At 36.4% G+C, this 22,379-nt stretch overlaps 1 protein-coding gene across 6 annotated transcripts in view; it reads right to left on the bottom strand.

The window, feature by feature from the left end:
• Nucleotides 1–84: 84 nt before the first annotated feature.
• The window catches only part of LOC105339571 (kinesin-like protein KIF26B), an 85,688-nt gene continuing 63,393 nt past the window's right edge, over nt 85–22,379 (bottom strand). For all 6 annotated transcript variants that reach the window (XM_034470643.2, XM_034470642.2, XM_034470640.2 and 3 more), the window contains 11 exons: nt 17,328–17,493; nt 12,072–12,275; nt 11,704–11,797; nt 9,479–9,676; nt 7,519–7,671; nt 6,793–6,885; nt 5,463–5,607; nt 3,920–4,082; nt 1,025–3,824; nt 732–928; nt 85–578 (listed from right to left, as the gene is read on the bottom strand). In XM_034470643.2, coding sequence (XP_034326534.2) covers nt 420–578; nt 732–928; nt 1,025–3,824; nt 3,920–4,082; nt 5,463–5,607; nt 6,793–6,885; nt 7,519–7,671; nt 9,479–9,676; nt 11,704–11,797; nt 12,072–12,275; nt 17,328–17,493 — 4,372 coding nt within the window. In that variant the 3' untranslated portion in view covers nt 85–419. The remainder of the gene's footprint in view (nt 579–731; nt 929–1,024; nt 3,825–3,919; nt 4,083–5,462; nt 5,608–6,792; nt 6,886–7,518; nt 7,672–9,478; nt 9,677–11,703; nt 11,798–12,071; nt 12,276–17,327; nt 17,494–22,379) is intronic.

Genomic DNA, 22,379 nt, shown 5'->3' with positions numbered 1-22,379 from the left:
TGCTTCCTATGCTGGGCGAAACACCTGCATACCTTTAGTACAGATCAAGTTTTCTCTTTTCAGAAAATCATAATTAAGATTGAATAAAGTTAGAAATATATTTATTTATTACCAAAGTAGTATACAATCAAGTAGATGTCATGCATCTCCAGTATATTCCCAAAGTCTACCATGCATAAACTATTGCAAAGGGGAAAACTGCATATAATTTTACAAATGTACAAAATTTTTACATTTCAAGTGCATGTCAAAATACACGCAGTTCATATGTATAAATAAAGACTATGTACAAAATGTACAATGCATAATGATATTAAAATGTTTTCAAAAAATCATACTAAATGCATAATTCCTTTGTTCTTCTTTAAAGCAGTTCAAGAATTAAGTTTACAGAATAGTATGGCAAGGATATTGTCAACCTAAACATCTGTTTGTTTTGGTTTGTTACGACAGAAACACATGAAAAAACGACAGTCAAATCTCCAGTGTCTGTTCTCCATCACGATTTGATCTTTATGGTCAATGAGTTCCATAGGTTTACCATGTTTTGTTCCCTTTTCTTTTTTAGACTCATTTTCCTATGAAGAAAATAGCAAAAACAGGTTTAACTAAGAGTTACCTTTCTTTTCATATAAAACCACATTGTAAAATAAGCAATTTAGTTTCATATAAAATTGCACTGTAAATTGAGCAATGTAGTTTCATTCAAAATCGCATTGTGAAGTAGTTACCTCTTCTTCATTTCTTCTTCTAGCAAGCCTTTCCACGTCGTCCATATCGTATAACTTGATCTCAAAAGGTTCCTCTTTGATTCTCTGAATCTGTCTCGTATCCACCCATGCCTTTGATGAGGGACTTAATATCACGGACCCCTTGCCATCAGGACTTTCACTGGATCTCGCAGGTGCTGAACGACTACGTTTTGTACCTATTAATTAAAAATAAAATACATCATTTATACTTTTCTAAACATTATTTTCCAATAATTATTATATCAATTAAATTCTAAATTTAATGCACTCACTTGACTTCTTTTTCTTGGAGCCTTTCTTTTTATCGTTTGGGGATTCACTAGTGCTTTCCTCCTGACCAGATGACGTCACTGAGGCCTCTTCACTGTCTCTTAGCATGCTCTCATACCCACTGCTGGTTCCACCAGTCAGAAGTTTGTCTTTGATTCCTAGCTGGGACCTCAGGTCAGCACTGACTGTGCTGCTATTGTCACTTCCATGTCCACTGCTAGAATGGCTAGGAGTGCGAGGCTTTGTGACGGTGCTGTATGGAGAAAGCAATTTCTTTTCATGTGCAACAATACCACTGTCGTTACCACTATCGGAATCTGTTCCTCTGTTGGATGTATTCAGCTCTACTACTCGACCGTTTCCGACTTTGTACTCCTTGTCCTTCTTGCGCGAACTTTTGCTGGAGAAAATCGGAAGTTTACTTGGTGATGGAGACTTCGAAGACTTAGAAGATGGGCTACTGGCAATGGGAAGAGAAGACTGAGATGACATTGAAGATGTTGAAATCTGACGAGACTTTTCTTTTGTACGGCTAACATGACTTCCTGGTGAAGATGTTCGACTTGAATATGACCCAGTAGATTTAGGACTGAGACTAATATCCTTACAGCGGGAAGGACTGGCACTATGAGACTTGCATGAGGGTTTTGGAAGAGGGGGTTTAGACTTTGATTTTCGGCAATCAGGTTCTTCATACTTCAAAACTGAGGTAGCTTTCTGGTAAATATCTACATTCTGACTAGAAATATGTTGCACTTGGTTGATGATATATTCTCCTCTAATAAAATTCACATCAATTCTGTCTTGATAATCAAGTTCATTGACTAAATTTGGATTTGAAGCACCATCTGGTTTACGATGTAGGGAAGAGATAGGTTTTGCCTTATCGTAAATGAATAAGCTTTCTTTGATGTTGGGATTAATTTCACTGCTTTGATAAGACTGACCCTGCACAAGTTTTTGCTCATCTTCAGCAATTGGCTCTGCAACAAGAGTTTTTAAACTTTCAGCAGTTAATGAATGAGGAATACTGAACTCTTTAGCAAGGAGTGGTTCATTTTCACAATCCGAGTCATCGTCTTTGCTGACACTACTAAACGTATCATTGTCTGGGATGTCAACATTTTTCACGTCACTCTTTTCAAGTTGGGCATCCATTTGCATTTCGTAGATTGATTCTCTGTGGAGCGAATTAGTGTTTTCACCAGCATCTACACTACTGTCAAAGCTAATGTCTCCAATGTTGCACTCTGCCATTTCATCCGGTCGACCATCACTGCTGCAAGGAGCTGTGTTCATGGTAGTTTCACACTGAGAGTCCATTTCAGCTGTTGTTTCCAACTGAATGCTACTACAAGAAGACACATCCTGAGACGTATTCAATTCAGATGTCCTCACAGGGAGATCACTACAGAAGTCATTTACAGAAACAAAGTTTTCACAATTAGATTGTGTCTGCTCCAGTGATACAGACTGTATCCAGTCCTTAACTCGTTTAGTTGGATTTTGAGGGGTGGGCAAATGTGACTTTTGCAGTTTACCAATTGATTGCGAGTCACACTTTGTTTTCCTTGGAGCACATGGTGAATTAAGGGGAGACTGTTTAGGTGTAGAAGCACTCAGTTTACGATGAGACTCTGGTTTTGGTTTTTTCATTTTACATGGTGTTTCAGCAGGTTCAGATCGATCTTCTCTCTTAGGAGCACTACTATTGTCAGCAATTGCACTATGTTTTTGCACCCAGTCGCGCACAAAAGGCTTCACACTTTGCTGGGGTGCATCTGGTTTATCCTCTGGTTCATGTAAACTTACTGGTCTGGAGTCTGGGCCTTGCACAGTCAGAGATGAACTGCTATCCTCACTTAATGTACTATCCGGTCGATCTTTAATATCAAGCAATGGTCTTTTGTGCTTTGAGTGTTTATCTCCTTTACAGCTACTGTGCACAGTTGCTTTAGAATGACTGACTTTAGCTTCTCGGTTTTGCAGTTTAGATTCGGCTATCATTTCTCTGGGGCCATCTACCCACTGTTCCTCTGCATTCATTTTAGGATTGAACAAATGCTTATTGGCTGGGTCCAGTGTATTGACAAGTTCTTGCTTGACAAATGCCTGTGGTCCGTCAATCCACTGCTCCTCCACCTGTTTGCTCTTTGAATAGATCCCTGGTCCATCAATCCACTGCTCTCCTTTCAATTGATCTGAAGGGGGTCCCTTCACTATCAATCTTTGAGGTGAATCCTGGGATCTGGAACGAGTTTGGGATTTAAGTGGATGTTGGACAGGCCCAACAATAGGTGAAACTGGTGGTGATTTGGCATGGGTTTGCACAACGCTGACATCTCTAACTACAGAAGGGGACGACACGGCTATGGCAGGCTGGGGGTGGAATCTGGGAGATATTATCCTATTCACATTAAAATTCTCCTTTTGAATCAATGCCGCTCTTCCATATCTAAAATCTGAAGAAGCACGACTTCTTCCACTGTCTGAATTTGATCCTTCATCTCCAGATGATCTGGAGCCACTTGGTCTCCGGGGTAATCTTGGATTTGTTCTAGGAACAGATCTTGGTGGTCCTTCATTGTCTGTTATTTCCCGATCACTGAGAGATTGTCCGTGAGCACCAACATAAATTACTGTATCACAAGACTGTTCACTGCTAGAGGTATAATAGTCAGGGTCAGAGTGTGAAGAGTGGTACAGTATGTCTTCTCTTAGGGTCCCCATTCTGCACCCCTTAAATGGCCTTCTAAGTCTTCCATCATCCGTGGAACTGTCATCTGAACTTGTACTTGAAAACTACAAACAAGAAATACTTATATATTAAGAAATCCTGAAGGAACAATAGGAAGAAATTTCAATTTATTGTCACAATTGTAATTGCTGTGTATTACCTTTGTTTTTCTCCTCCTCATTCTGTGAATACGGGCTGCCAGCTGAATGACCTGTAGAGTCTCGTTATGATGACTTACAGCAGAAGAGACATGGACAAGCATACAAGTCCGACACGAAACTCCTCCAAGTGAATCTCTCAACAGCTGGGCCACTTTGCTATCTCTGAAAGACAAAAATAATATTCTTAAATTCACAATGTTTCCATGGCTATTCTATTAAAATCGAGAGATATCCCGACCACCTTATCTAACCATTTAATGAACAAGCTCCGAGCTGTATGTCTTGAAACTTCAACTCACTTAGGAAGCAAGCAGGATATGTTATCCACTAATTAAACAAATTCCTGCATCATGGGTAGATCAGAATATACCGGTAATTAACTATTTGTTCATTCTAGATTGCATGAATTTATCTCAATCATAATACTATGGCACATCAAAAGAATGTATGCAGATAGCTACAGGATCAGCCAGCCAATAGCCAGCGATTTTGTGTCATAATGTCAAGGGCTACCATTCAGCACTTGGTGCTGATGAAATCTCCAACCTCAAGTAGCAAGCTCTAGGTACTTGAATGATAGGCTTGCTCTTCTGTCATTAATAGGTAATAATACGTGGAGCAGGAAATGTTCAGTTACATCTCTGTTTTATTTGCAATCCTCTTTATAACACCTTAATAAAAGATTGTATCTCTTGGCAACACTTCTAGAAAATAGGAGATCTGCCAATAAGTTCAAGATATATAAACACTATTTCGCCCCTCTTCAGTGTAAAAATCTGTTTGTCATTATCCAAGGTTTTTCTTGTTAATTTGCTTCCTATATAACTTGCACTATAATTATTTGAAGTTGAGGCCAAAGATTTTGAAGCGTGTCAAAACTAGCTTTTTAATCCACAAACGAATTCATTACGAAGATATTTTTTTTCTGGGCATTATGACATGAAAGTCACACTAATGAGAAGAGAATTACGAAGTCAAGCTTCATAGATCCGGAATCTTATCATTTTTACACAATTTGTGGACTGTGCTTATTAGAGCTAATGAGTTTAATTTTATGGCCTGAAAAAACACATTATTAGAGAGATTTGACACATGTGCATCATTATCATTTTCGTTATAGAAAAAATAATAAAATATAAAAAGAAACTGGATCAAGAATATCCTCAGCAAAATAAATTAATAATCCAGACAAAACGTATTAAAGTGTGCCTTTCCAGCTCTGTTCTTGATCATTTCTGTGAGGTCTAGTATATTTCTGGCATTTTATACAACAATTTAAGATTCAACTCATCAACTTGTAGCAGTAGGGCTTCAGTGATTATTGATACAACTTCTGATACATGTATTTGAAAAGTAGAAAAAAAATTGGACTGAAATATAGACTCTTAGAAGTAATATGTTAAATGGGTCAGTATGTCAAATGTAAAACCATTTCGATAACTATAAATGTGTGTAGTTTTTATCCCAAAATATGTTTGCAAAAGCAATTATTGTGTAAATGTTGGTATATTTTTATCAAACAGAATTATGCTATTAGCTTACCTGTGAGGAACATGTCGTTGGCCATTAAGTAGTGCCATGATGACATTTCCCAATGCAGAGAGACTAAGCGACACATTGTCAGGGTCTTTGGACTTAGAGGAACTGCCAAGGTCAATCAGATGAAGTCGACTCCTACCTCCTGCCACTACAAAAAGAAAGTTAACTTTTAAATTGTTCTGCTTTAACCAGTATATATTTTGTTATCTATGTTTTAATACAGTAAAATTTGTATATAGATGTTGCATAATGCACATATGGACGATTCCTATCCATGTGTACGCGTGTGCAGAGAATTAAAAAATGAATCTAAGAGAAACACTTGTGGAACTTGTAGAGTTAAAATTGAAGAAAAACATTCTGGCAAAGTAGAGACTCTTGATAAAATCATGAAGTATAGCATACAGTAATTATTTATTTTTCAGAAGAAATGAACAGAAGAGAGACTGAATTATCTTTTTCGCAGCTCTCTGAATTTGATTGATTGAAGAGTTTGGCTAACAGAGAAGTGGGATAATTGATGTTAGTCCTGGGTGAGGTCTACTTGATCTGAGAAGAGCTGTTCCAAAGCTGAGAAACTATCAACCTTTCTGTGTACACTTTGGATTAACATTATTGATTGCATTCACTTTGGGCATTTCTGTATCTAGAAGCATTATAAATAACTAGCTGACTTCAATACCATATTAACAAACTGCTTCCAGAAGCACTATGGTCATATTTGCCTTATTCAAAATCTGTCATCTACATTCTGCCTTTCTAGAATTGATATCTTTTTTCCTTCATGATCATTCCCAAATGCATTCAGTTTAAAGCAAAAGTGTCTCAACTTGTTGCTCCTTTCACCAAGAAAGAAATGCCTACACTCAAAACCCACAACCAGTTGAATTGGTGTCGAATCAAGTTTTTCAAATTGGATTTAGCGATGATGGAAGAATTCCGTGATTGGCATGCAGCATACAAAATTTGATTTAGGATGTCTCACCAGGGAAACTCAAATTTGCATTCAAGAGAAAATCTACAGAACATTACATGAGCCTTTTTTTGATGACAGGCGGATTAGAAACTCTAGTGATCACTTCTTGCAAGTTGCAACAGTGATATACGACTTCCTTATTCCCACTTCTTTATTTTGTTCTATGTTTAAGTTATTAGCTTGACTACTTATATTCATAAAATATGTGCACATCAAAAAATTTTGTTTTAATTAATCATCTTTAATTAAGAAATGTAATAAGAATCAACAAGTAAATTGCTCATTTGAAAGATATTAATTTTTTCTATTTCCATATTTCTCAAAATAATTTTTTTCATCATTCAGAAGTAAGCCTACCTCCTGGAAGTCCGGCTTGGTTTGCTTTCTCTATCCTGTACTGATACACATGGAGGGTGAATACAATGTGTGAAGACCTCAACTCCTCATCATCTGCAAAATCATTGGAAATTTTAGGACCTAGAATATTCCTTTGAAAGCAATCTAAAGTTCATTGTTCTTTCTGCACTTAATAATCAGGCATCTGTTCATTAATTTAATAAATCCTAGGTAATATACAAAACAATAGTGCTAGATCAGAGCGAAGAGAGCAACACTGCTGTGCGTAAGTCACTGCGGTAGATTATATCCCGAACTTTTCTCTTGGTTTACCCTTCTGTTATAAGTATTCATTATTTTTTGCACAAGATTGCACCTTGATATGGTTGGCCAGTCTTAAAAACCAAAGTAAAGAATTTCCAGATGTTTTCTTGTGAAATACATTGTCAATTTCAGTAAGGCCAAAAACATGTTTTCTGCCAACAGGAGAATTTTCGGGGTGAGTTAGCCGGCTTTCATGTCACATTACTGTCTGCTCCTTTACTTGTAACAGTTTCTGTTTTTGCGTTTCAAAGATGTGATTTCATGTTGTTAGCCAGAGTTCAATGAAGCTTACAAATTTATCTATCAAATTCATTCTTTACAGCTCTTTAAAACCAGGATCCCCTTCCTTATCTCATTACTACATCTGTTCACACATATAGGAAAGTGACAGATGACACACTAATACGGTAATTTGAACCTCACCTTGTGCTCTGGAAGCCAGGGCAGCATCCAGATAGTAAGCCGCTCTGTCTGCGGTAGGGGCCCTCAGTTCACTCTGGTTTTCCAATTGTGTCCCACAAATAGGGTCCTCCCTCAGATAGACACCAGGGGCTGTTCCCACTCCTGCTTCTGTATCTACATATCAGAAAAAAATTCGAATTACTGTTTAAGTATTGTGTATAATACGCACTCAGTATAATATGTATCCCCCAAAATTGGCTGGAAAATGCTGATAAAAAATGCCAACTTAAGTATAGTATGCACCAAAACAATACAAAAATGTTCAATCGATTTGTAACGTTACCAATGTGCAGAACAAATCTTCATTCAAAACTTGTTAAGTAACCAATGTGCACTTGTTGATAATGTACCAGTAATCAAATTATAATATAACTTTTAAAAAATAAGAAAACTACGCAGTGAATTGGACAAAGCAGATTTTTTTTCCTAGTGTCATGCAGAGGTCATAAAAAATCTCTTTTAATCAAAAAGGCATTTACAAATGGTTCTTGACTTTAGCCAGCTCCCCTCTTAGGGGTAGTAACTGGCAATAAAACAAGGGCACCACATAGTGAGGTGTGGTAGAGCTGTCAAAATCAACACATTTCCACTCGAGATATAACTCATCTTGGGTAATCAAATAATGGGAGGCAATTAGTCAAAAAATACCTCCCAGTGTTGTTGTTTCATTAAATCAACATTTTTTCACATTGAGTTATTGAACCCGAGGACCAGGTTAAAATCCTAAAGAGCTAAGTAACAGCCAAGTCTTTCCGTTCTGGTGGAGCATAAAGAAAGCGTAATTCTAAGCAACTTTAAGAGAAGTGTAAAACAAAAGAAATTGAATTAAAACAAATGATCAAATGGCTAAAACCTTGTGATAATAAATGATGATAAACATTTTTCCTATGGAAGCCAAAATTGCTAAGTGCTTAACCACATTTTTTCTTGAGCACTTGAAAAAAAAAAATGGAGAGAGAGAGAAATGAAGTTTTCTTCTATCTATAAATTAATTAATCAAGTCTCTTTGTTATTTCCAGACAAACGCATCAATAAAAGTCTGACTGTTTCAGAAGAATAAAATCACCATGTTTTAATGAGCATGTTATTTATTACAATAAATTCTTGAAATACATGCCCATCAAGATTATTTCCCCCTTTTTATACTTGGAGCATTCATTTTCAAACAAAGTATGCAAATCTAAGCAAACGTTCCCCCTTTGCCTCAGAGTCTGTTGCATGTTTTCCCTGTATAAAATGTATAAAAGCAGCATAATTAACGCTAATCATAGCACTGATGTCATGCAGACATCTACAACAGGAATGAAATGGAGTTGCTAAAGGTTTGTATTGTAATGCAATTACTGGCTTCAACAATGCATATAGTCTCCAACATAGCAAAAGATGAATTTCAGGTGCAGATCATTACATGCATTAATGCCAGCAAAGCTCTTCATAATGCTTCCTCTGACAGCATTTTTTTTCCTGCTGCACATGCAGCACACATGCTTGTCTGATTGATGTTTTATCAAATCATCATTTGGAGAACATCTTACAACACCGGTAGAGACTACTGGCTAAGCCATAACAATCATTTGATACAATGTAAACAAACTTCCAATAATGTTGCACCAACCTAATCACACCTTGGTATGCAATAAATCCTTTCAAAAAAAAAATACCTTAGCAACTCGTAGCATACATTCAGCCTTGCAAAAACAACATGTGATTAGGAAAAAAGTAAACAACTTCCTTCTTGTCGAAATAGTTTTAAGTTTTTGACGTCTTAAAAAAAGTGCTACACAGAAAATGAAAACTTTGGGGAACCTGTAACAACATTATATAGAGAAATTTAACCAAAATGCTTGTAATTCACCCAATGGCATCTTTTTGTTTGCAAGAAAAAGATGACAGAAGCAAGTTATTAAAAGGGTGCCCTTACATTTTGCCACATCAGCCAGTAGATCTTTCAACTGTTCGTTCTTTCCTGATACTTCCACTGCTGAAACTCTGACAGAGAATCTGGCTCCCGTCTTTTCCTTCTGTTCATCAATGAGGCGAAACAACCAGGCGATGGCACAAGGCATGATCCCCAGGGACTGGGCGGACACATCATTCCCCATCATGGTATACGATTTACCTGTGTAAATAAGAAAATTCATAAATTACACAAAACTTTTTTTTTTTTTTTAAATTTCTGCAATTATCACAAGTCTGCTGCAAACAGATTACATTTGGTTGTGTACTCTATATAAGGGTTTTAGCAGAAAGAAGCTTTGGCTAAAGCTAAAGTCCTTGCTAAATGTCAAGAACATATGTGCATACATGTATGTAAATCAGTACAACTAAAATGCACTAAATCAAATACAATCTAAGCCATTCCCTAAAATGTGTAAACTTTTTAAGAACATGTATGTATTATTGAAAGTAAAGATGTACTCTTTTCCTAAATTATCTTTCTTTTATGAGAGAAAGCGAGGTCCAGGATTGAAAAAGAGTTTTGCGTAAAATTATACTGCTTCAAATGTTTCTTTAATGGCTGCAATAAAATATTTTAATTGTCTTAGCAAGAGTATTCTTTTCCCAGTCTTGAAATCAATATATCTGAGATTTTATGACTTATGAAATGGATTGTAGTGATGAGAGAGCAACTTCACTTTTGAATTCAATATATTCTGCTCTTTATTACTGATGCCTTCCACATTCCAGCACTGACAAGAGAAAGGATTTCTTTTCACTTCACACCAGCTTCCATCTCCCTAATTCATCCCATTAACATCAAACATATCATCATCAGAAATAATTACTCTCCATAGATTCAATTCAATAAGCATAATAATTGGCAGATTTAGATACTGGTCAGATGACAATTTCTTTATTCAAGGAAGCGAGGACCATTCTCTCTCTCTTCCAATCGAAATCAATTTAATTGATGAATGAAAAACTTTCTCCAAATATGATAATAGACTTGAATGGAATCTAGTTAGGAAGCAACTGATATTTGCATGTTTTTTATTTGATTGAGAGCCCACTAGCTTGGTCTGTATTGCTGGCTACTAATTAAATTTTGGCACATTTCTTTCAGCCTTAGTTTGAGTCACTCCAACTAGTGGGGGGACACTGCATGGATCTCTGGGAATGCTGAACCCAAGTTATCATTCCAAATAACTAAGCTTCGCTTAAAATATTCAACAAACATGCTCAATTAGAAACATTTCTAGTTCTTTTGATTAATAATTTGTGGACAAAAATTAAACCACTCAAATCCTTTAATCATACAGTATCCCAAACAGCTCTGACATTTTGGAGAACATAATCTCTCCCTGCTCATCTCAGCATTCAGTTTGTTGTGGTTGTGAAAGATCTAGGTGGTTTTGGGCATAATGCATTTTTAAACGACAACAAACAGATACAAAAAACAAAGGGACAAGATAGCAAATCCCTTTAGCCTCTCCAATATAATTGGCACACAAGAAACATGAGTCAGAACTGTGTGCTCTCACTCTAGGAAGATCCCGGACTGTCAGAGAGACAAGATCCAGGAGGCCCCCTAGTGGCAAGGGGAGGTAAATCTCGTGTCAACAATTAACAAACTATTCAGCTGGTATGTTCATGGCAACCTTTAAAATGTTGTTTCTGTTATAGTAAACGGTGAACATGGAGGAGCTCCCCCAAGTTAATTAAAGGATCTGTTCCACAGACTGCTAAAACCCATCTAATAAAAAAAATAAGTGTGTACACTCAAGGATACATTATACACCAAATTTTCTCCCCTAGATTCTGCTGGAGAATACACAAGCAAAATGGGTCTTCCTCAAACATTAGTCATTTTATCTGTATCACATAAATTTGTAAGCTATTTTGTATGTACACATCTTCACCACATTTAATAAAAGCTATCATTTGGAACAGATGTATCTACTGCACACCAGTTTAATTATCTCCCGAAAAATGCACATTATGGGGCTTATGCTGATGAAAAACTATTTGGGAATTAATAAATCTCAGATGAACTGAAGAAAACATCATTAATGATCTAAGTATAATGACATGTGACTTCAACCTGTAGTGCAAACAGTTGCGATGGGGAGGCAGCAGGCCCCATGAGTCAAATGCCACAAGAACTCCTCAGTTCTGTAGAAAATGTTCTTTGTAATGCACACAAACCTTGTCTAGAATATCCATAGGAGAAAAGGCAGCCATCAGCTCCATTGACAACACCTTGGATAATTTCTGTCAAGCTGCTGGAGCAAATCTCAGTCTGAAATTAGGAAATTTGCATTACAAAGACAGACATAGAAAGGCAATTTTCTATCTCCATTCCTCTTACTGAAGTTGCAAAATGGCAAGAAACCATTTTTTGATACCTAAAATTGCTTGTGACAATCAATATCTATAAATCATTACATAAAAAGTCATGATTTTGATACATTATACAGCATTTTATATTATCATCTAGTTGATACTAAAGACTTTTTTTCTAAGCACCAATTAATAACTTCAACGAATGCATGAAAACACCTGCTTCAATTTACCTGAGAGTCATCAGGTGAAAACACTGCATCAAAGGCAAACATCTTGGGAGCCACAGGTGTCGCCCTACGGTGGGAGGAAAGGGTGACCCCTACAGTTGAAGGGTCAAACACAGTGACCTGTTTCTTTCGTGGGTCAATTGATAAACAGGACTGTGCTTGCTCCGAGTGTGAGCCTTCAGTACAGATCTTCAACATGACCTTGACCTGGAAAAATTAAGGTCATTTTAGATTATTAACTGCAATTGTTGAACTTTGACATGCATGTATAAGTTGTAAACTAAACAACTTATTCTTAAACGAAGGTTCCTAAATGCTTTTTCAACATTACAATGACATAAAAAAAAATAGATGAATATGAATAATATACACCTGTATCAATACCAATCAACTTGAGAGTTTCCTTGGAACGCCATTTGATTTATTGATTACATTATAATGAAGAAATGAAAAATTACATAAGAATTAGGATATTAATATGATAAGCCAAATCATGCATCAAGTGCTATTTAATTCATCAATCTATCATTATATTGATAGCTCTGTCATTTGATTTATTAATATTTCAAGTGCTTTGACAATGGTCCCAGAAACTAGTCAGCTGATGAGTTTAAAATGAACACCTGCAAGTGTCTCAATGCACTTCAACTGAATAAAAAAATTCTTTATTCCAACAGATTAACTGAAATCATGTTTCATATGTAATTGTCTTGCACAAATTGGTGAAATGTTACTCAATATCCCCACCCTCTTTTCCTCATGAAAAAATTGCGATATATTCACAAACAACATAATAAAATGGCAGCCATCTGAAAATGATATCAGATCATGTACATGAAGATCATAAAACCATGCTTTGCCACATCTCTCGGAACTTGCATTTATAATACTGTAACAGTTCTCTCAGCTGAGGAGAAGAGTTGCATGAGTACAAGACTTTAATCCGCTATACAAGTCTCTTCTGCGAGTAATTTCCATCAAATCAGATTTCTTTTCCTCCACAGGAATAAAGAAAAACTTTGGTTCACCCTGAACCCTAGACGCTTGGTAAATCAAGCACCTAGTGTAAATGGACTTCATTAAGCCACCGAGTCTTTTTTTTATTGCAAGTAGAACCTGTTGAATAATGCTGAATTAGAAGATGATTAGATTTCATGCTCTCTAATACAGCAAAGAAATAGGACCAAAATCTAAATGCAAACATTAGCAGGGATGTCGACAGCTACAAAATTTCTTCAGCTGTTAATAAAGCTAGAATCTAGTTTGGTAGAGGATGAAGGTGGGTGTTGTTAGGTCTTATAACATAAAATAAATTTACACGAATCCATAGTTTTTATTTTTTGCAAGTGGTGGCAAAAAAAAAAATCATCACAAATATTTTTCAAACCAACAAACCACAAACAAACTTAATGGCCATCAAGAACCACGTCTGGTCAGCTGACCATAAAATTGCACCTCCTGAGTTTCTAATAACTTTTCATTTTTTGGCACATTTTTGAGGCATATGTTTTGTTCATATTCATTACTAGCCTAGTTTTTTTTTATGTATAGCGCAAACGTTCTACAAAAATAACTATTTTCAGAGAACATTTTCCTTTAGCAATTAATAGAGAGCCATATTTTATTGTTTGGCAACCACATGTTAACAAAGTAATGCCTCTGAGACAATTCTACAATATCTGCTTTTACATCATTTATTGATGCAGAGAGCTAATCAGAGCTCATTGGAGTTTTAATTGGACTTCATTAATAAAGATTTTTTTGTCCCCAAACATGCATAAATCACTCTTAATATTTCCGGTGGGTGATAAGGCCATTGTGAATTTGTTCTATATTTAAAGCCTTATCTTTGTGTCCATCTTAGTATTTAATTCAGATCATCGCTGAATTTTTCATAAAGTTTAATAAACCTATCAATTCTGGCATCAGTGGTTACTCATGGCTAACATCAAGAAGTAGACATAAATTGGCCATTAAACTATCTCCATCTTTCTTCTGCATGAATATTTATCCTTAAAATTAATTTTGGGGAATCTTCGAGAGATGGCTATCTGCTAATGTATGCCACTGTTCCATTCATCCTATGTATTGATGCTCCATGCAAGCCAGGCTCTCTGGCTCCAGCTCAGGCCTGCTCTACCACATCCAAATGTTTAAATTTACAGTCCTGAAATCAATTTCCCCATTAGTGGGTATCACTTAGTTTAACGTTTAAGTGACCACTGCCTGCCAAGATATACAGAAGTGGGGCAACTCCACTAAACAGTAGCGAGAGTCCTTGGAGGCCATTGTCCATTGATTTGCTCCTTGCTATATCATGTTGACAGGTCACTATAGACCTTTCAAGTTATCATAGATTGCCACAACAGATCCACAGTCACATATCAGGTTTAAAGTTAAAGAGGTATACTTCATCTGATGACAGATCAATTTTCCTATGATAGCAATATACCTCCAACTCTCCTCTGATACCTCAGCCACCCACTTAACAGACAGTACCAGCATTTATTCTTTTTTTCAAATAGTTTTTACTGAAATAGATTTTTTTTTCTGTGTTAATTATTTCTGGAAATGATTTTGTGTTGGAATCAAATATGCAAGCAGGTTACTTCATACGACATTAAAGGAACCTGAACTGTTCATTAGTTGACCAGGAAACAGCAGAGCCCCTTTCAATTAGCAGGCAACAAGTTATCCTCAGCACACTGCAACAGTCACGTCAAGTGCAGAAAAATTAATTATCATCAAATTCAAAGCCGTTTCTTTACCCGTAAAAATGTTTCCAATTAAAATACAGAAGTTTTCATCACGTATCATCAAAGTTTAATCTCGCCTGATTATTTCCCCGAGACCCAAATCATGATTTTTCCATTCATATGCAGGATATGGGAGCAGGAGCATGTTACACAAAGGGCGACTATCTGAGGACCCCTATTTCCTGTGTGTTATTGTCCCTAACTGTCGATAGCATCAAAAACATGCTTATCAAGAGCATTCTTTAAACAGTGAAAATTTAATGTCTTCCTGATAAGATCTAGATTTAATCTTTTTTCAGATTATCTGAAAACCGTTTTCACAGGGAGATTCAACTTAATATCATTATATAACATACTCAAGATATGGAGAGAGAAAAATTACATTTCTGAAACACTGAGGCATGTTCTCTATGTGTTCTGGGATTGGAACAATGCAGTTGGTTGCATGGACATTGAATATTTTTTGTGTGTGCAATATAAACCTATTACCCCTGCCTCCATGCTGAGAGAGAGAGAGAGAGTGAGAGAGGAGAAGAGAGAGAGAAACATAAACATGACTCTATGCGCATCATAAAGATTTAACCTTTTGACATGGTGTGCTTCAACATAAAAGTTCAGACCAGCACAAGTTCTATCAATCACTGTTTTCCTATCAATCTCTTTCAGACCTGTATATTTACATGTTAACATGACTGATATACATTCAGGAACAGATGTCCAATCTAGTCACATTTGTAACCAACCATTGCCCCAATACTTTGTCCAGCCTCCCAAAGCAACAGCTTTCCCTATAACCTACACAAAACACTACATGCATTGATATCAGACTTCTGATATATCATGACAACCTAATAAACACAGCATCAAGAAAATCCCAATATTCACAATATATATACTAGGCAAGATCTTCTTTATTTCATAGTATAATGGGGCATTGAGTTAAACAGCATTAGGGACATCAGTGATTAATACGCCTTTCTAGCTCAGCTCCCATGGTACCAGGTTTTACACAGCAAGACCTGGGTCATCTTATCATAATCCCCACAATACACTTCTAGTTACCTACAGATTGACCACAGATCAGAATCTGTTACAACTTTAATTGATGATCCCCGCACTTCAATCAAGGTCACACAGAAGGATAATTGGGGATTATCATCTTGCCCTGCCGGATAAGAGTTTGATAGATTCTCACAGAGCAACACCAGCCTATCCCTGTTACTTGACCACCTTCAAGAATCAAAGAGGGACGGCTGAAAACATTCAATATTTGTTTACATAGCTGGACCCTGTAAAACTCAAGAGCTTTTATGAGGCCAATTTTTGTTGTGAGTAAATTCACTGATGAGATATTCCCACCCATGAAACCATCTCAAAAATTTTCATTCATGAAATGGCACACCCTTTACTTTCTAGAAGTGAAATGATAATCTCCCCAATATCTTTTTCAATCTTTGTGAGAACTTCTTTTTCTGGGACATTGTGTTGTTATCATAGATAAAATAATGGACACATTGGCACAAACTCGTTAAAAAATGCTGCTTATCCTTAGAAAACAGTGCTATGGGCAAAAGACAGTTTTCTGACACCACTGCTATGTAACTTACTCCCCCAATGTTTGGTTTACTATGCCAGAGATTGATTGCTTCTCATCAACTCTTAACCCCTGACACCTCATTTCTACAGCTACAGATAATGGTCATCAGCTAAAGGTACAGGCTACTCTCTGTCTGTTTAGCTAATGAGCTGTACACCTATAAAGAGCCTCTTTACACATCCTTGGCACGGCTGACCCTGTACCGACATATGTAGCAATGTTGCCGCTTTGCAAAACAACCCTGGAGTTTGTCAAGACAAATTCGAACCTACTGCTTTAATTTATTTTACACTGTTTGACCATTTCCAAACCTCACAGGTATTAGGGGGCCTTCTGAACTTTTTTTCGACAGTAAAACACTGCTTTCTGTCAGTTGCTTGATAGATGGATATGCTTGACCACGAAGCCTTCTCTCCAGGAGAGAACATAATAATCTTTCTCATAGACTGGCACACATTCTGGGCACTGAGAGATGGCACAACAGGTACAGTTATGTTTTCAAAAATTGTAAATACAGTTAGAGTCTAATCCATCACTGCTGATAAGACCGACATGTTTATGGAGAGATAGGTATTCCATGTGTGAAGAGTCCCCATCTATCATCCCCCCTGGGTGCTGGACCATTTAGGGGTCACAACAACCCCGGACAGCTCTGGCAGTTTTATGATGAACCTGAGATCCCATGATATTAACCATCTTCTTCCCTGATGAAAACTGCACAACTTAATCATGTTCATCTACAAATTTCAGAAACCTGCTCTGGCCACTTTGACACAGGCCCAAAGAATAAAGCTTTGCTAAGCACTTAAAAAAAAAGGTTTCCGCCATTTCAATTTGGACTTTCTGTTTTTTCCCTCGTTCTTTTCTACAGCGAACCCTCAAAAATAAACACTACTGGTACATTACCTTTCCTATTCCTGGCTGTTGGAGTCGCCCGGCGGCCCTCAAGAGACATGGTGGGGCGGGTGGTGGGGTGTTCTTGATGACCTCGTTGTATTTGGTGGGGTACAGTGGTAGGTCGGGCTCCTGTTGCTGGTGCCTCTTTTTCTTCTTTCCAAGTTTTTGTGCTGCCCTGAAAAACAAACATTTCTATATATTAACTTTAAAAACACTAAAAGTGATATCTGCACAATACCAGTGGTTGTTTCGAAATAAAAATATCCCCCAAAATATATTCAACACTAACAGTTACTGTATTTTGGGCTCACTTCTATAAGGCAGTGAAAATTGTCAGAGAAAGCAGTATACATGAGACCTGGTATAAGGCTGTGGATTAAAATCTGCAGCTCAAAGCTTTCATTCACAAACTTCTAGAAAAACTTCAATGCTGCAACCAAACTTTAAACCTACCCAGATAGAGTGATAAATGTTTTATTCAAGACATTTCGACATTCTTGATACATATGTTTACTCAGCAGGAAATTCCTGAAAAATTGACAGATTAATATCTAGAAGAAATAAAGTTCCTTCTAATCAAAAGTTTACATAATTTGTTAGTTTCCTTCAAAGACCAAGGAACAACTTTTTATTGCAATATTGAAGGAAACAGCATAGGAATTTTCAGGGATCAGATGAATTATAATTAGTATCATCTGTTCACTGTTCTGTAGAGATTTTGGCAAACTTTAAATGGTCAAACTGTACCAGAAATGAACTGATCTTATTTTTCTAATATCAAAATGATTCATTCAAATGCAAAAAAACCCCCAAAATATTAGTAATAAAGACAACCAAAAAAAAGAAACCCAACTTATCAATTTCTTTTAGTTTTCTCTGACAAAAAGCCCATTTCACAATATATATTCTTTCCAATGATAATCTCTGAGATCATGAAATGATTTATGTAACAAGTCTCTCTCTTGTTAGCGAGATGATGTCTTGGAGATGACAAGGGAGGAAAAAACCATACATATGTATTCTTTGCCTAGGATAATGCTGATACTGTGATGTTTTGTAAGTTCTTTCAGTACAAAGAAATGTGAAATGATGGGTTTCGATGATTAGAGGGCAATTATCAGGAAATGATGTTTGTCCTGGCCACATTCATCACTTTCTCTCGGTTATCATCCATCACGAGGTATTTGCACATGCAAATATTCACCAATATTTCAATCCGTACATGGTATGCACTGGCGTACTGCATTAATAATCTGACTGAAAACCGAGTCGAGGAGAATTAATATCCATGTTCGCTAAGCCCTAATGTTCCGAATTTCCCTTTCTTTAGATTGTATCACAGAGATCCTTTAGTATATCATTTAAGGAAAGAAAAACTCTTAAAAGCCTAATTAGGTTTTCGATTCTGGTTGCATAATGGGTTTTACATACATATGTAGGAGGATAAATGACAATATGATCTTTAAAATATTTACATGCCATTTAAACAAATAATACAATAAATTGGTAAAATGAGGGAAATTGAGTCTTAATTTTCAATGCCATCTTAGTATTGTATCAAAAGAAATGTCAGGTTTAATATGTCATTAGTACTGATATGGTATCCATATCTGAAATCCAAAAATGCCCTAAAGAAATAAGGAAACCTTTTCCTTGTAAATTGATTACCCTTCAATAATGGTAGCTACACTCAATTTAAGAGCTTTCTAATTTATGAGTAACTAATATTGATTGCCGCACCAATAAATCATCAATGTTCTATTCCCATTTGAAACATTAATAAAATTAATATGCCTGGAGACCATACATGACCTCAATTATTGGCAAAAACAGATGCTGGGTCAGTTCTATGACCAGTGCATCTGATATCATCAATTGCATCAGGAACTCAAATGATATTTATGATAAAATTAATATATTGGTTTGCAGGAATGTTAAGGTCAATGTAAACTAAAGACCTACCTGTCTTTGATTTTTGGTGAATTCATGATTTTTTTTAATTCACATTTGAATTCCAGAGGCCAAAGTTAATCCTGTAAACTATTAATTTACATATCAGAATCACAGTTAATGCCAAGACTTTTCTCTGCTTCCTGAAGCTTACAGCATGCCAACTGTCACTCAACCAACAGCAGTCAATACAAAGTGTGTCGTGCAATAACTCAAAGTTTTACCCCCAAAATATGCACACATCCCTTGTCAAATTAGCATTCTGAAGAAAGAAAATCACTCCAGAAAAAGTGACAGAAGGAACCTTCTGGAGCCCATCAATTCCAAAATCCAGTCCAGAAAACGCAGTTCAGGTAACAGTCAATGTAAAATCCCAATCAAAATTCACCTAACAATCCAGAGTTAGAGATAACTTAACTTTTTGTTTTTTTGGAGTAGTAAAAAATCCCTGACAAAACAATGTCATCAATCTGTGTTCACTGCATGCAGAAGTGATCAATGAGGGTTGTACAGAAATATAATATCTATATCTGACTACACATGCTCTGGGTTTCCGAGGTGCTTAATCAGTAGTAATCAGTTCAGCATCTCTCCGGTTGTATGGCAAACAGCATCCCAGGAGGCTACTACATTATTACCTACTGGCTTCAAACTTTCAATATGCCTAATCAACTTAAAAACTCCCATTAGTGCTTTATGGCCAACAGTTTATGTGCTACATACACAGAATTAATTTCCAATCCATATATCAGTGACCAGGAATTTGCCGATACTTGTGTGTGGAGGAAATTTGTATAAAAACCCACTTCTCTCTTTGTCTAGTTTTGCCACATAGTTCAGGCCCGAGACATTTATGGCCTCTTCTCCTCCGCTATTGTCTTGTAAATCTAAAAACTTCAAACAGCCTGTGAAGCTGTGGCATACATTTTTTTTTTGCCTCTGAAGTTGAAGAGTTCCTGCCAAAGATGATTTTATTCAGACATTCTGTGACAAGGATCTTGGCAAACACAGGATCTTATTTACACAAGTAGTCGTCAATAATATGTCCCATCAAAGCTGTATTTATGACAAATGGCAAAGTTATCCACACAAGGCCAACTTGTTGATTATTGGGAGAAAGACTGAGTACAGATTCACTCAAACTGTCCACACTGGCAGCGAGGCTGGATGTTCTCACTGGAATGGACCACGTCTATGGTTTCATGAATTAAATAGAAAACAAGCAGCCTCCACAAAATTACACCAATATGTCATTGAAAATAAGCAAACAATGTAATCCTATTTAAAATCAAACAAATGAAAAGAATTACAGACAAAAAAATCTATCATTGTTACTATTGATGAATTTCCTGACCCAGACAGAAGCCAGGAGTAATTCAAGTGGGAGATTATACAAAAATGAAAAACCACTTATATCAGTTACTCTATAATACCTATGCAAAATCAATACACCATCACTATCATTATAATGTAGGGATTTCAAAATAGGGGAGAGAAATGAAATGATTAAAAGCTGCCAATGAAGCCATATTGCCAGTTTATCAATAAAGTTCATTACAAGATCAAATTTATTTGCATTGAGGAATTTTTACATCTTTACATCTCATATGACAATTTACAAAAAAACATTTAAGTTGTGAATATTCATGTACTGTGCTGTCCAGCACGATCTTGACTTGATGTGCTAACAAATTAGATCAGACAACAACAGCACATTTTGACCTTCTCCTGGCACAGTGCTTACTGGTGTTGTGTCTGTTCTCACTAAAAGATTCACTCTAGGTGGTTTGACATCTTATGGCTGTACAAAAATGCGGCAGCCCAGCATCCTGCTAAATAGCTAAATAGTCAGTCTCGACTCCCTATTTACCAAATCATGTCACATCTGCTTGCATGACAATCTACAATTGCAATTTGAACAAACCATGAATCGTTCTACCACTAATCTATTTGACTCTTTTGTATCATTGTCTCCAAAATCTATATTATATTGGTGCTGTATTGATATAAATACTGAGTGTAAAGTTCATGCACCCTTTCAGCACCCCTTGGACTCAGTATGGATGGTTGATGAGAGATGCATCAGCACAACAGGTTTATGAGGTATCGAGAGGCCACTTGTCAAAGAAGATCACCACTAACAATAAACAAATAATTCTCCCTGTCACTGACATTACATCAAATTAGCATCACCTAGACCTTTCTCAGTCAGTGTCCATACCGGAGAAATATTTGCTCCATTCCTCACCTCCCTCATCGAATATATATTAGTTCAAACCCATATTTTTTTTTATTTTTCTGTAAAATTTTTTAAGCAAGTTTTTTGGGAGATAAAGACAATTCCAGAACAAACAAACATGCAATTTTATTTTATCGACTGATGTTAATAGGTTCAATACAAACACTTAATGACTAAGTATCAATTTTAATAAATCAACATTTCACCTCTCAAGACGATACACAAGGCTTTTGAGGAAAAAGTCATTATTCTCAGTTTGCTAACAACTTGCTTCACAGGGACAAAGTAATGCTTTTTTGTCGACCTTTGCAACTCCAATACATATCTCCGTGCAGACTCCATTGCGTTTTTGCCATTGAAACCATCTTGCTGATCAACAAGTGATATAGCATGCATTTCTATGCTCCGAGCTTTCTATGCTTTTTTTCTTTGGCTACAATGATATTTTCGGTGCCAACTTCCTTGCACAAAAAACATTAGAAATCAATTACGAGGTGCAAAACTGGCTTTGTTATGTTGACAGTTAGAAAGGGTACGTGTCAGTTGCAAATCAAAGATCAGCTGATAAGAAGAGGAAAACAATAGTGTCAATTAGGAAATATTGTACCATTTTCTTTCTCTATTGGCCATGGATTGCTTCCACTTTTTATGTGTCTCTGATGGGAAAGCCAGCCACAGAGGCAACTCTCTGTAACACTGGGTCTGTTCTATGAGTCACTCTGGCTGCCAAAACAACTTAAGCGATACTATTTCCCTTCCATTTATGTACACCTCGACTGAAATTCAATTTTCAATATCTAGTCGAGGCTATAACACTGTCAGTTAAGTACTCTATGAGAAAAAATTATGCTTTGAATTTGAACATTTAAATA

This window comes from Magallana gigas, chromosome 6, assembly GCF_963853765.1.
Source record: "Magallana gigas chromosome 6, xbMagGiga1.1, whole genome shotgun sequence".
Taxonomy (NCBI): Eukaryota; Metazoa; Mollusca; class Bivalvia; order Ostreida; family Ostreidae; genus Magallana; species Magallana gigas.
This window is presented reverse-complemented; position numbering and strand designations above follow the sequence as displayed.